This window comes from Pecten maximus, chromosome 16, assembly GCF_902652985.1.
Source record: "Pecten maximus chromosome 16, xPecMax1.1, whole genome shotgun sequence".
Classification (NCBI taxonomy): Eukaryota; Metazoa; Mollusca; class Bivalvia; order Pectinida; family Pectinidae; genus Pecten; species Pecten maximus.
In genome coordinates, this window is record NC_047030.1 from 34,534,405 (window position 1) to 34,549,902 (window position 15,498).

Consider the following 15,498-nt stretch of genomic DNA (forward strand, 5'->3'; position numbering starts at 1 on the left):
ATTGGCCAAGCATCCCGGCCAATCAACTTCCTCTGATTGGCCAACGCACTTACCTAGGAATGGAATAAAATTCCTCTAGGGGCAGGGAATGACCTTATAAACTCCCGCAGATTTAGAGCCTTTTTAGCGGTTCGGGGAAGACACATACGATATTAAGGATCGGTCTGACAATTACTGTTATTTCAGCATTGTGACATAAGGGTACCCTAATTCGTGACGGCTTAATGAAGTCCTCATTTCTTAAAAGCTAAAAAAAAGAAGATAATAATTAAGACGGATGGTCCGATATTCGAACATAACTCTTGCATTTCATTTACGTAACTTGCTCATAAATATTATTTTATTAAACCGTGTAGTTGAAGTTGCGTTTCTTTATCCGTTCAGTATAGATAAAGCATTTAGATTTATCAAAATATTGAGACATGCATTTTTATCACGTGGAAATCATTATAAAGCTTGTATTACATAAATTCTACCAGAAAATCCACATGATCAGAGGAAACGAATTTGGGCTAGTACTTGCCCTTGCTACGTATCAGTTTAATACAATTTACTAGGTATAAGCTTAGAACAACCTTTTGTCAAGAATAAAATGATAAATAAATAAATAAATAAATAACATTTACTAGGTATAAGCTAAGAAAAGCCTTTTGTCAAGAATAAAATAACAAATAAGCTAAGAAAAGCCTTTTGTCGAAATAAAATAATAAATAAATAAATAGCATTTTCTAGGTATCAGCTAAGAACAACCTTTTGTCAAGAATAAAATAATAAATAAATAAATAACATTTTCTAGGTATCAGCTAATAACAACCTTTTGTCAAGAATGAAATAATAAATAAATAAATAACATTTTCTAGGTATCAGCTAATAACAACCTTTTGTCAAGAATGAAATAATAAATAAATAAATAACATTTTCTAGGTATCAGCTAATAACAACCTTTTGTCAAGAATGAAATAATAAATAAATAAATAACATTTTCTAGGTATCAGCTAATAACAACCTTTTGTCAAGAATGAAATAATAAATAAATAAATAACATTTACTAGGTATCAGCTAATAACAACCTTTTGTCAAGAATGAAATAATAAATAAATAAATAACATTTTCTAGGTATCAGCTAATAACAACCTTTTGTCAAGAATGAAATAATAAATAAATAAATAACATTTACTAGGTTTCAGCTAATAACAACCTTTTTTCAAGAATGAAATAATAAATAAATAAATAACATTTACTAGGCATAAGCTAAAACAAACTTTTGTCAAGAATGAAATAATAAATAGATCAATAAAATTAAGATTGACTAGGTTTAGGCTATAAGACTTTCAACAAAAGCGCAATTCGTCTGAGATTATTTTCTTTTCTTTGTCCATTGGTTTTATTTTTTTCACGTAATTATCCAAACGTTTCTTGTTATGAATTTAGTTTCTTAGTTGCAGTCTTCACACTATCGGTGATTTGGCAGCGGACAAGTGTCTGTCTTGTGTTTGTCTGTTTGTCAATCTGTCTGTCTTTCCAATTATCTGTTCGTGTTTGGATGTCTTTATAGTTGTCCGTCGGGTGTCTGTCTGTCTAGCTGTTTGTCCTAATAGATGTCTTATATGTGTTAAATATATATGTATTTTTTTTTCTTTTTTCTTCAATCTGTCTGTCCTTGTAGTTGTCTGTCTGTGGTATCTGTCTGTCTTGTGTTTGTCTGTATCATGCATCTCCCTCCTTTAATAAAAAAAAAATACACATTTCTATCTTTTGTTTTGATTGTAAAGAAACATATAAAATATATTTCTTTCTCTAAGAAAATAAATAAATACAAACAGTGATATAAATGTCAGTCATAATGATGTGTGTATATATATACTTCCATACTATACAAATATTCAGATATGATTACTTGAATAAGTATGAAAGAAAATAGTATGCAATGGATGCTTATATGTATCAAGAGTGTTTGAATTTGTGATATGAAAAAATGGATGAAGGTAAAAGGAACGAATGTATTGTCAAATTGTGTCATGTGTATGTATTTTTTGTTTTGAAAACTGAATAGAAATATAAGTTATAACAAAAAAGATTTGGCAGCGGACAATAAATTGTGGGATTGTATATCATTGAACATTATCAGGGGAGATAATCGATTTTATTGTCGACGTCATGTGACGTCCATTGTTCTATGTCACGTGACGTGTATCGTTACAGCGGTGTTGCGCGATACCCAGAAGGAAATCATGCAACCGCGTTAATCATTCTGAAAAACGGAAAAGGCAGAATGCTGAGAGAAGATCTGTCTTATTCCAGATATGGAAACATTCAAGGATCGGAGGTAAATACTTGAAGTTCACAAAATATAGTTTTGTGAATATGAATACTTGTAGTTGAAATGCCAAGACAGTGTAAGTATACTTCTTTATCTTACTGATTTCTAAGACGAGTTTTCTTAAACATCTATATACTTTCTGAGTAACAAATTAACAAATTGATGTTAATCAAGTGTTTTTATTTTCTTGATTATCAGAACTGAACAAAATGTAAAAGTTAATAACTCTAATTGTTATTGGTGTTATACAGATGATTTTGCCAGTTTCACCAAGATGAACTGAAGTTCAATAAGCAAAACTGGTTAGAAACGATACTTGATACTTGTTATTTATTATCGAGCTCTTCTGTTAGGCCTAGCAGCCTCTCTGGACTACAATCTATTTGGCTGTATTCTCTGTCCGATTCCAGACGGTATTTCGAACAGAAAAACAGGATTTGGTGTTTAATCATTTCCAGAGTTCGTTGAATTTGGATTTGAAGGAATTTCAATGTTTCGGCAGACATGATTTCATTTAGTAGGGCGTTCCAGCTGTCAATACCTCTATCATCTTCGCTAGCCAAGGCGTCTGATTACGTTACACTACACGAACCCTTGGCTGATATAGGCGTCAGTTCTGGCCCTCTAGCGGAGATTCAAAATTACCATTCTTTACGCATGAAATTTTCGACCAATCAAAACGAGCGTTACCGATTTACTTCATCTGAGATGTTTACAAACACACATGGACTGACGCCTATATCAGCCAAGGGTTCGTGTAGTGTAACGTAATCAGAAACCTTGGCTAGCGAAGATGTACCTCTATGTAAGACAGTGTTTCTTCTGCAGCTTCTTTTCGTTCCTTCTGGTGTTGTAATTTTGTAAAAGTGGAAAGTATTGGCCACCATACTAGGTAAGAATGGCGGGAATGTCCCTTAAGTCAAATAGTAGGATGTTTGTCTTGAAAGCGAAAGATCGCTAGTCCCCAGGGTGGGGAGGGATAGCTAGTCCCCAGGGTGGGGGAGAGATCACTAGTCCCCAGGGTGGGGGAGAGATCACTAGTCCCCAGGGGGGGGGGGGGGGGGGGGGAGATATCGCTAGTCCCCAGGGTGGGGAGAGATCGCTAGTCCCCAGGGTGGGGAGAGATCGCTAGTCCCCAGGGTGGGGAGATATCGCTAGTCCCCAGGGTGGGGAGAGATCGCTAGTCCCCAGGGTGGGGAGGGTATTTTTCATTACCACTTCCAATTACAATTTAGCGGAAATCGTTTATCCTTGTCACAAGTGTCTATATTGTTCGTAGTTCGATAGACTCTCTGTAAACGTCAGTACCTAAGTGAAGGAATTTCTAGTTATTTCAACCGTTGTTGATAAGGTTTGTCTCTTAATTTCATAACCATCTATTTGTTTAAGTTATCTTTGGTGTGAGTCAAATGCTTTTCGAAAATCAAGGTTTATTGTCCATTCATCCTTCAAGCTTTCAAATGCAAATTAGTTGTGAGGCACAAAAGTGACCTTTTACGAAACCCATGCTGGTATACAGTAAACAAGTTGTTTAGTTCCATGTAGTCCATACTTTCGTCTTTTACAACCTTCTCCGTGACCTGTGAGAGAACAGATGTTAGTCTTATTGGCTTGTCTAGTAATTCTTTAGATATTTTCCTATGACTAGCTGTCACATCTGCAATTTTCCAGTTTCCTGGGACGATTTCCTCATTCAAAGATTTTGATTTTTTTTCGTGAGTGGTTCTGCAATAAATGTTCTACAGCAGACCTCAGTAGAACTGGCGGGATATTGTCTGCGCCACAGGATTTTCAAGGTTTCAGATTTTGGATAAGGTGCATGTTTATCAATTACAAAATGGCTCCTGACGAAGGTGAGTCAATTAAGCATATACTCAGCCCTAAGTAAATACCTAACCCCAAACCAACATATCCATGGAAGTGATGGTACCAGTATATCTTCTTGATTGATCGATTGATTGAGAATATCCATTTGACACGATGAAACAGTATTGGCCCTGTTCGCCAGGTGTGGATAGTATACATCATATTGTAACACTGTCAAGGATTTGTTTCAATTTTCCTTTTCATTGTTTATAGTAAATACATGGTTTATTGCAACTTAATTTAATAAAACACAGTTTTAAGTGAACCTGTCTAAGCGACCTCCTGTAATGATCCCAAGTATTTTGTTATATCACTCACGGAACCTGCAAAGCGACCATCTGTAGTGGTATATCATGACACCTGTATATAGCGACCACCTGTAGTTGTTCCGAGTATTTTACTATATCACTCACGAAACCTGTATATAGCGACCATCTGTAGTGGTATATCATGACACCTGTATATAGCGACCACCTGTAGTTGTCCCAAGTAGTTTACTATATCTCTCACGACACTGTATATAGCGACCACATGTAGTGGTCTATCACGACACTTGTATATAGCGACCATCTGTAGTGGTCCCAAGTATTTTACTATATCACTCACGAAACCTGTATATAGCGACCACCTGTAGTGGTCCCAAGTATTTTACTATATCTCTCACGACACTGTATATAGCGACCACATGTAGTGGTCTATCACGACACTTGTATATAGCGACCATCTGTAGTGGTCCAAAGTATTTTACTATCACGCCACTGTATATAGTTACCACCTGTAACGGTCACAAGTATTTCACTGTATCAAGACACCATCCAAACAACTTTAATCATATTTATTTAAATATAAAGCAATCGTTACGTAACAAGCGTGCTACAATGTATAAATATATACGACATATAAGTTTAAACGCCCTTATTTATTCTGTTAAACAGTTTTATACTTTATCGAAATTTATTGCGTGCAGTAAAGGAAAACAGGAAAAATAATTATATAAATGTACCCGAGTTTGTTTGATAAAATTACGACATTATGTGAAAGGGCAATTTAAGACAAAACCGTCAATTTTAATTTATAATCATGACATTCAACCAGGACCAGTTTGAATTTTCCGTAAAATATTTTGTCTACGGAAATTACCGATATTTCATAAGGTATGACGGTGAATGCTTTCAGGGGAGTTAACCGATTTGTCGTCGACGAACGTCATGTGACTCTTATTGTTCTAAGTCATTTTCAGGGGAGATAACTGATTTGTCGTCGACGTCATGTGACTCCCATTGTTCTGTGTCACGTGTGTTGTATCTTAACAACATCAGTGATTGCACGATGTCAACCTCGTGAAAGAAAATGATGGTCCATTATGTCAAGTGAAGGTCTGTCTCATTCTAGATATGGAAACATTCAAGGTTCGCAGGTATATTAAGAGAGACATGTTATGGTGTTCCGTTAGGGCCAAATTTCCAAAATCGCTCCTTCGACTTAAACGCGAAGGAGCGAAGGAGCGAAAACACGATGACGAATGAGCGAAGAAGCGAAGGAGAAAATGAGCTCCTTCGCCATTTTGTATTCGCTCTTTCTCCATCGTATTTTCGCTCCTTCGCTTCTTCGCTCCTTCGCCAAGCTGACGGAGTATGATTCTTTGGCTCGTGAGGTATAAGTAGGGCGCCGGAGACCCGGGTTCGATTCCTGTCTGGACCATCGGCAGGAATAAGTTTTCCCCTGTTAACATGTAAACTGTTATTTTTTTCTTCGTTAAGGATGCTACATTTCCGACAAAGGGTAATTATGGTCGGCTGAAAGCTATTAATAGATCTAAGCTTATAGGTTGCGGTATATTCTAGTACATGTAATGTAATGTAAGTTACAAACTTTACATTATTATCATTCTCCAATGGAGTAGACCCTACAAGTAGAATAGCCAAGATAATGACTTCAGAGGTAAAGATTTGTTTTTTGTTTGTTGGGTGTATCGCCCCGTGAAGCCTTATTTACAAGCGATCATATTCAGATTCAGATTCTTTATTTTGCCGAGAGCCTTACGGCTCATATGCGCATCAATAATACATGTAAAAGGATCATTCTTGTGTGTTTACCCATTTCTTGCATTTGTTTGTGTTAACACTACAAATTGTAAAGATGGCCGCTTTGATAGACATACATATATGATATCTCCGTATGAATGAGAACAAATCGTGAGTTTGAGGGGTCTAAACAAACCCTACTCAAGGCGGGAGGGGTAGTGGTCTGAACCAGCCTACTGAAGGCGGGAAGGGTAGTGGTCTGAACCAGCCTACTGAAGGCGGGAGGGGTAGTGGTCTGAACCAGCCTACTGAAGGCGGGAGGGGTAGTGGTCTGAACCAGCCTACTGAAGGCGGGAAGGGTAGTGGTCTGAACCAGCCTACTGAAGGCGGGAGGGGTAGTGGTCTGAACCAGCCTACTGAAGGCGGGAAGGGTAGTGGTCTGAACCAGCCTACTGAAGGCGGGAAGGGTAGTGGTCTGAACCAGCCTACTGAAGGCGGGAGGGGTAGTGGTCTGAACCAGCCTACTGAAGGCGGGAGGGGTAGTGGTCTGAACCAGCCTACTCCAGGCGGGAGGGGTAGTGGTCTGAACCAGCCTACTCCAGGCGGGAAGGGTAGTGGTCTGAACCAGTCTACTGAAGGCGGGAAGGGTAGTGGTCTGAACCAGCCTACTGAAGGCGGGGAGGGTAGTGGTCTGAACCAGCCTACTGAAGGCGGGAGGGGTAGGGGTCTGAACCATCCTATAGTATGGGAGGGGTAGGGGTCTGAACCATCCTATATATATAGTATGGGAGGGGTAGGGGTCTGAACCATCCTATAGTATGGGAGGGGTAGGGGTCTGAACCATCCTATATATATAGTATGGGAGGGGTAGGGGTCTGGACCATCCTATAGTATGGGAGGGGTAGGGGTCTGAACCATCCTATAGTATGGGAGGGGTAGGGGTCTGAACCATCCTATAGTATGGGAGGGGTAGGGGTCTGAACCATCCTATATATATAGTATGGGAGGGGTAGGGGTCTGAACCATCCTATAGTATGGGAGGGGTAGGGGTCTGAACCATCCTATAGTATGGGAGGGGTAGGGGTCTGAACCATCCTATAGTATGGGAGGGGTAGGGGTCTGAACCATCCTACTCAAGGCGGGAGGGGTAGGGGTCTGAACCATCGCGAGTTTAATTGAATGAGAAAATCGCGAGTTTAATTATGTTAAAAGGAGAAGCGAGATAGGCAATATCATATTTTTCTTGTCATATCGTTAAATATGGCCGCTAATTAGCTTATCCAGACTCAGACCCTAGTTCTAATTAAGTATTTTACGCATTTTTTGACAGTAAAACTTTCGTATTGTAACAGAGCGCATGATTAATTAAATTTAAATCACTGCCTCCGCTGGGGATCGAACCCGGGACCTCTGGCTTACTAGTCTTACACTCAATTGATTGAGCTAATTGCGGCTAGTATTTACCAGGGTTACAGTATTAACGTGTCATGTTTTTATGTCGTTGGCGGATTATATAACCAGGGACATACATTTAAGCAATGAACAGCGGTTTTAGTGTTGTTATTGTCGATATGGCAGCAAGATGTATGGTGGGCAAATGTAGCATGGTAACCCTAACCATATCGACTATAACCACAGGGGGCTAACTCAATGAAAATGGAATTTACCATACATATTTCGTATTTACTGGATGGACTGGTCAATATACTTAACGACCATATGATTTTTTTCAGAAAAATCGAGATTTAAAAGATTATTAAAAAATCGAGGTAATTACTAATAAAACAGAGAGAGAAGTTTTGCCTCCAACATCTGCAGCTCTGATGGAGCATACAAAGAGAGCTGTGTACCAAGCAGGATATGTTTGGGGACAAGCATTAAAACCTTCGCCTGACCTACCCTGCCCTAGTGAGTGGGGATGGACAAGAAACCGTGATCATGAATGGGAACCTGTATGGACCACACTTCCTGAAGCATCGAAGTCCTGTCACCAGTTAATTCGATGTGCATGTAACCCAGACAGGGGCTGCAGAGGACATTGTAAATGTGCAAGGAACAACCTCAAGTGCACTGCATTATGCAAGTGTGATGGTGAATGTGACCATGAAAAGTAAACTTCAGCGTGGCATTTTACCATGTGATTTTTGGACAATGGGTTTTTGTGAAAAAGTGTTAATGTTTTCCAGTCTAACTTTGATTTGATGAATTCTTTTTAAAGATTTAAATAGTGCCTAGTATATGATATTTCACTTATATAATACCTAAAATACCATATGATTTAATGTAAGCATGATTATTTCATTACAAATTTTCTGTTAATTACACCTAAGAGTTTCACAAAAAAAGGTCAAAATCTGTATACCCTTTATGAAACTCAACATTCGGCATGTATATGGCAGCCATCTTGAATTTGGTGGCCATCTTGAATTTGGTGGCTATCTTGTTAACATGATTGTTTGATAAAGAAATAAGTTTGTTAATTTCTGTTCATTTAGTAGTCAGAAAAGTAAAGGTATGCATAGATTGGACAAAATCTTAAATTTACCAGATATATATGGCAGCCATATTGAATTTGGCAGCCATCTTGATTTTGGCGGCCATCTTGGAAAAAATAGCTTGGCCCCATATCTGAATTTATTCAAGTCATGATGCCCTACCTATATGCAAAGTTTCATGTTTTTACTACAAAACCCACAATTCTACTGATATATGCACCATTCTGCCGGACTAGTAAGAATTGAACCTGCTGCCCCCATTGCATGATCGTAAGAGGCGACTAAACTTGGGATCTTATCTTTTATCTTCTTTCTTAACAACTTTCTTCTTCCTAAAGTCTCCCTTGGCAATGCCTCACTTTTGGCCTTTAGTTGAGCGTTCGCCGCTGTGAGGAAGGTTTTGGGTTTTGTCCCCTAGCCGAGACATACCAGAGTCTTTAAAAATGGTAGTTGCTACTCCCGCTTAGCGCTCAGCATATTTGGAGTGGGACGACTGTTTTGCCCGTTGTCAGTATAATGTGACCGGGTGCAGTGTGCTGCTGGGTGTCTTCGGCAGTATGCTTCAGTGAGATATATAGCACTTTAAATCGGCAAAAGATCCGGCCTATCACAAGGAGACTTAACACGAACATACCGCAGCCTCCCAAAACACACATACGCACTCACCACACGCATGCACGGGAGGCCGTCCTTAAATGAGCTTAGTGTTGATAGGATGTTAAACAAAATAAACCAAACCAAACCAATCATCTACTGAACAGTACATGCTAGGTAGATCTAATATTTATCATTATTGATGTTTCATTGGCTGTTTCTGATTTAATAGTCCTAGCTATATATGTATCGTTCATTAAGGAACAATGACTTATAATCACTAATTACATCATCAGATGGTGGGCTATTCAAAGTGCCTTGCGTCCGTGGTCCGTGGTCCGTCCGTCCCTCCGTAAACAATTCTTGTTATCGCTATTTCTGACAAAGTACTGAAGGGATCTTTCTAAAATTTCATATGTAGATTCCCCATGGTCTGTAGTTATGCATATTGCATTTTGGGACCAATTGGAAGACAACATGTCTGACAGGCAGCCATCTTGGATTTTGACAATTGAAGTTTTATTATCGCTATTTCTCAAAAAAAACTGAAGAGATCTTTCTGCAATTTTATATGTAGGTTCCCCTTGGTCTGTTGTTATGCATATTGCATTTTGGTACCGATCGGGAAATTTACATGGCCAACAGGCAGCAATCTTGGATTTTGATGATTGAAGTTTGTTATCGCTATTTTCTACCACAATACGCCGTGTTATTCAACTCTCAGACCATCAGTTAATCATTACAGCTGTTGATTAACAATCTGTTTATACCACATGTGGTATAAACTCTGTACACATTTCGATTGGCTAACACGGTGAACTTTGACCCAAGCTGCAATTGTTATTGACGTCATCAATAATCTAATGACGTCACATCACTGGGTCCCGGATGTCACCGGTACACTTTATTTGCATACGCGAAATTATATACTTGTCCACGTTTCCCTTTGATTCAAGCCGATATTATTGTGGTAGAAACAGGTCACACGACTCGAAATTGTTGGATATGGAATTTATTTCACACTCGTAAGTTATTTTTTAAAAGTTGCAAAAAACACTCGCTAAAGCTCGTGTCTTTTGTAACTTTTAAAAAATAACTTACTCGTGTGAAATAAATTCCATAAAGCTCGTGTCTTTTGTAACTTTTAAAAAATAACTTACTCGTGTGAAATAAATTCCATATCCAACAACCACTCGTTGTGTAACCTATTTACAGAAGGTACTGAAGGGATCTTTCTCAAATTTCATATGTAGGTTCCCCTTGGTCCGTTGTTTTGCATTTTGGAACCAATCTGAAAACAACATGGTCGACAGACAGACATTATTGCTAAATCTCAAATTTCATATACAAGTTCCCCTTGTTTAAAAAGTACTGGAGGGATGTTTCTCAAAGTAACACAGATTAGTAAGTGGAAGGGAAAAATAGAGAAAAGATCAGTCTGACATGGAACCTATAAACATCATTCAATGGTGGGCACCAAGATTTCTCTGGGATCTCTAGATCTTGTTGAAATCAAAAGCAATCGCTTTCGTTATATGGTGCACATGTTCGTCTATATAATGAAAATTAAGCATGGGAAAAGCATGTTAAAATTACCGGCTGAAAGGGTTAACAGCCAAAGAACTACAAGTGAATGGAATTTCAAGAAAACCAATTGATTATGTTTTTTGTAAGAATCTGTACATGTGGTCAAAGAACTACTGTTAAATAATTACGGACAATTTCTTGGTACACACGGTCCCCTTATCTATCAATACACAGAGTCTCTTAAAAAGGTTTTAATTTACATTTTTAGCCCACATCCGTCAGATGGTGGGCCATTTAAGTAGCCACAAATCCGTGGACTGTCTGTAAACAATCCGTGTCATCGTTATATTTTCATAAGTACTAGCGCAAAGGGATGTGTCTCAAACTTTAAACGCATGCTTCACACGGTCGCTACAGTTGTGTCCATTACAATTTTGAGCCTGATCGGGAAAACAAAATGGCCAACAGGTAGCCATCTTGATTTTGACAATTGAAGTTTGTTATTGTTGTTGTTTTTTTCAGAAAGTTCTTCTTGCATCTTTTTTAGATTGGATTTCATATAAAGATTTTCCTCTTTTATCAAAAGGTTAATGCGGAAAGAGAAAAGAAGGGAAAAACAGAAAAAATAAGTGGCAAAAATTAAATGGTGGGTGCTATTATCCCTCTGCGATCTCTTATTGTATATACATATATTTTTTCTTTTGAAGTGCGATCAAACGGAGCCCTCCCCACAAAGAAGCAGCAGTGCTTCACCGAGGAAACTGAAGGAGTCGGGATCAGATATCCGGTTAACAGTAAATACATACATGTACAGCTCTACAGCTGTTTTCGTGGTGTTTTCTGAGGGCATTTTGGGGCCGATCATGCTAATATGGCTTCATTGCCAATTCAAGGGCAATCTAATTAAAATCTAGATGGTCATGTTCACTACGTTAGATGAACATCTAACAACATCCCATAAGGGGTCACGTTCTGATGACCTTTGAGATGTGCGTATTTCACTTTCAGGGCGAATTGTCCACTTGCCGATGTCATCGAGGCAAACCATTTCGTTACAGTATGCATCTGAAGCAAACCATTTCGGTACAGCATGTACTATATATTTTGTGGGACGAAATGACTTGAAATAAATTGACAGATTATGCAAGTTATTATGAACTTTTAGTCATGCTAATTCGGACATATAAAAATCACTACCAAGATTCTGGAAGTAGTCATTTGATTGGCTAATCCTAAAGGTCACCCTGACGTGACCCCATATGGGATGTTGTTAGATGTTCATGTAACGTAGTGAGAATGACCATCTAGATTTTAATTAGATTGATTCAAGGGGGATAACCTGATTCGGGTAACTGTTCAAATGTACATCTTCCCAAAAAGGGTTGTAAATCACCTTCACTTGTAGTCAAAGCAGCTGAACAAAAAAGACCTTAATGTAGGTAATTTATAATACTACAAATACAACCATGACTTCCATTTCTGGATGTGAACAAATGGCTGTCATTTGTTATCTTCTGATTGGTGGAAATTAAGATGTTCAGTTTCAAAATATCCTTTAAGCTTGTGCGCTTCCTTCCAGACCAAAGGGACTGATTTAGGTATACAAATGTACATGCAATTTGTTTAACATTTGCTTTAAAATTTAGAGTTTACATATAAATGTGTTCTATACATTTTTAGGGAAATGTACATCTTCCCAAACAGGGTCATAAATCACCATCACTTGTAGTCAAGGCAACCGAACAAAAAGACCCTGTCGTTAAAACCGATGTGAACGAGGAGAAAGAAATCAAAGATGGCAATTCTTCACCAAGAGACCCACATAAAGCTGTGGCATCTACACATCTCTATGATGGACCTATCGTCATCCGAGAGGTCAAACCAAAGGTCATCAAGTCCAGCGGTACTTCTGTAATTGGAGACGAGTTTTGTAGATGCAAATCATGCGTTTCCAAATGGGTAAGTTTTCAAATACCTGTTTCTCTTTGGCCAATGATATGTTGTCCACTAATTGGCCGCAAAGTGGAGGCTTCTGATTGGTCAAAAGCTAGCTATTGCCAGATTTTCATGAAAATTGGTTTATCGGTGCGGTATGACATCGTAAACACAAATGTGCAATCTGTTTTGCGATTGGACAATTTACAGGCTTCTGAAAAATCAAAATGTATATCATTTTCAATAAGCATAGTTGACTACATTAGCAGTGCCCTATTGCAGCCTTGACATACTCCAGTGGGAATATTAAACAATCAAAGTACCGAAAGTACTGAGTTGTCCGATTTTGGTACAATGTACATGTATGTAGGTTTATGTTCTGTTTGAGGATTAAAAAAATGGCCTCCTTTCTTCGCTTCTGATTGTTGGAATTTAGGCATTACCTGGTTTTGATGAAATCTGGGGGCTTTGAGGAAGCTATATTATATTTTGTTGATTTTCGTATATAGGTACATTGTAGGTGATTTGTGATACTTTATGTACAACTGCAACTTCAATATCTGGATATGAACAAATGGCTGCTATTTAGAATCTTCTGATTAGTGGAAATTTAGAAGTTCAATTTCAAATTAACCCTTTATCCTCATTTCAAGTTTTAATACAAATGTATTATATACACAGGAAAAATTTACATCTTCCAAAAAAGGGTCGTAAATCACAGCGACTTGTAGTCAAAGCAACCAAGCAAAACGACTCTGTCATTAAAATCAATGTGAAGGCGGAAGAAGGAATCAAAGATGGCAATTCTTCACCAAGAGACCCACATAAAGCTGTGGCATCTACACATCTCTATGATGGACCTATCATCGAAGAAGTGGTCACAGAGTCCAGCAGCTCTTCCGAAAGTGAAGACGAGGTAAGTTTTCAAATATTGACCAATGGTATACCGATGTTATGGAATCCACTCATAAAGCTCATTCACCAAGCTGTACGATTTCTGTAAAATCACCACTCAAAGAGTAATATTTTTATTATCCTACTAGATTGTGTTACAAAAAAGCCTATAACATAACAACATAGCCTAACTAGTGTTATAGCTTATTCTTAAGTTATAGCGATATGATATAGCGTATAGCAAAACGTTTAGCTATATATAGCTATACAGCTTGTAGCTTACCATATAGATTTATAGCATATATAAGGGTGTAAAACATAGCATTTAGTGATACAACATTGTGTATAGCAATACAAGATAGCTCTTCTTAAGATTTCATGTGAATGTTTTCTTGTTATCAGATTATTAAGAGCAAAAGAGAGTTTAGAGTAGAGACAAAATCAGTCTTGTATAGAACCAATAAAGATCATTCAATGGCGGGCGCCAATTTAAGGTCTCTTGTTTAATCAATTCTGAATGATTTTATCATTTTAATCTATACAGGATACCGTTAAAGTCCGGAAACAAACAGCAGCTCGTGGTAGACCTTTAGTTCCGCTTTCTGACCCCCTATCTGATGACCGCCTCCCAGCTCCATCCTTCCCCACCCGTCAGTTCGGAGATGGGGGTCCTGTTGAACGTGTCCTGGCGGACATAGCCTATCAGATCAGAAGATTGATCAGGTTCACCAGGCGGAAGTGGAGGAAAACAAGAATAGTGTGTGGATGTGACAATGTTGATTAATTACAATTCGCAACGTGTCCAATTTATACAACTGATGAACATTTATAAGTATAGGAACCTGGGAAAAGAAGAAAGTAAGAAAGAAATACAACCAGAAAAAAAAAAAAAAAAAATGGAAAAATGAAATAAAAAAAAAAAAAAATGAAACTTAACAATAGAAAAAACAACATCAAAATTACTAATAGTAAAAAAGCAGCTTAAAGAATTTTAAAATTGAAATATAAAAAAAAAAAAAAAAATGAAAAATAAAAAATAAAACATAAAAACGGCAAAAATGAAACAGAAAAATAGCAAAAAAAAGAAAAGAGAGGGAAATATAGAGATTGTATATATATATACTCTATATAACATTTTGCAGTGTATTTATGCTAATGAAATATAACAAAGAAGAGAAAAAACAAACAAAAACAAAAAAATTGAAAAATAGAAAATTCAACATAAAAACTGAAAAAAGAAACAGAAAAATGGCAAAAAAAAGAGGAAATATAGAGATTGTATATATAGTGTATATAACTTTTGCTGTGTATTAATTGTTGGTTATGGGTACCATATATACATTAATTTCCAATTCAGCAGAAAGCCGAGCATGTCTGCATTTGATAACAAAAAACCCTGTTTGCTTGCAAAAATATTTGAAACCATACTTTGTATGTCATGTTAATAGAATTAAATTTTAAATGTTTGTTATTTTTTCGCTTTACAATAATTCTTGTTTACATTTGTATTCATGTTTTGTTCAAGTTTAAGTTTGAAATTAAATAAAAAGGCATTCTAGATTGTTGACACTGGTTTCTTTGTTTTCATTTGCAAAATTACACTCTTGACATCATTATTTGGTGTTTTTTCAGAAGTGTATGAAAAAGAAAGAAAATCAGAATTACTGCATTTCAATATGAATGAGAAGTGTGAAAGGGCTGGCTGGACGATAATCACAGACTCTACCCAAGTTTCAATCAATGTCTGTGTACCCGTATTGTCCCAATATCACCGTACTTTATACCCACTATATTTGTGTAACTGTTCTATGTCTATATGTGATCGTATGTAGTTTACCCGTGT

General features: G+C 37.4%; 1 protein-coding gene across 1 annotated transcript; it reads left to right on the forward strand.

Moving 5' to 3' along the window:
- Window positions 1-2,191: 2,191 nt before the first annotated feature.
- LOC117345151 lies at window positions 2,192-15,220 on the forward strand. The gene is made up of 5 exons (XM_033908145.1): window positions 2,192-2,326; window positions 11,534-11,620; window positions 12,507-12,786; window positions 13,445-13,677; window positions 14,200-15,220. The coding sequence occupies exons 1-5, from the start codon at window positions 2,273-2,275 to the stop codon at window positions 14,437-14,439; spliced, it is 894 nt and encodes a 297-aa protein (XP_033764036.1). The 5' UTR covers window positions 2,192-2,272; the 3' UTR covers window positions 14,440-15,220.
- The last annotated feature ends 278 nt before the right edge of the window (window positions 15,221-15,498 follow it).

Coding starts and splice junctions, on each gene's coding strand:
- LOC117345151 (XM_033908145.1), top strand. CDS start 2,273: ATGCTGAGAGAAGATCTGTCTTATTCCAGATATGGAAACATTCAAGGA. Junction 11,621..12,506: donor GATCAGATATCCGGTTAACA/GTAAATACATAC, acceptor ATACATTTTTAG/GGAAATGTACATCTTCCCAA. Junction 12,787..13,444: donor ATCATGCGTTTCCAAATGGG/TAAGTTTTCAAA, acceptor ATATACACAGGA/AAAATTTACATCTTCCAAAA.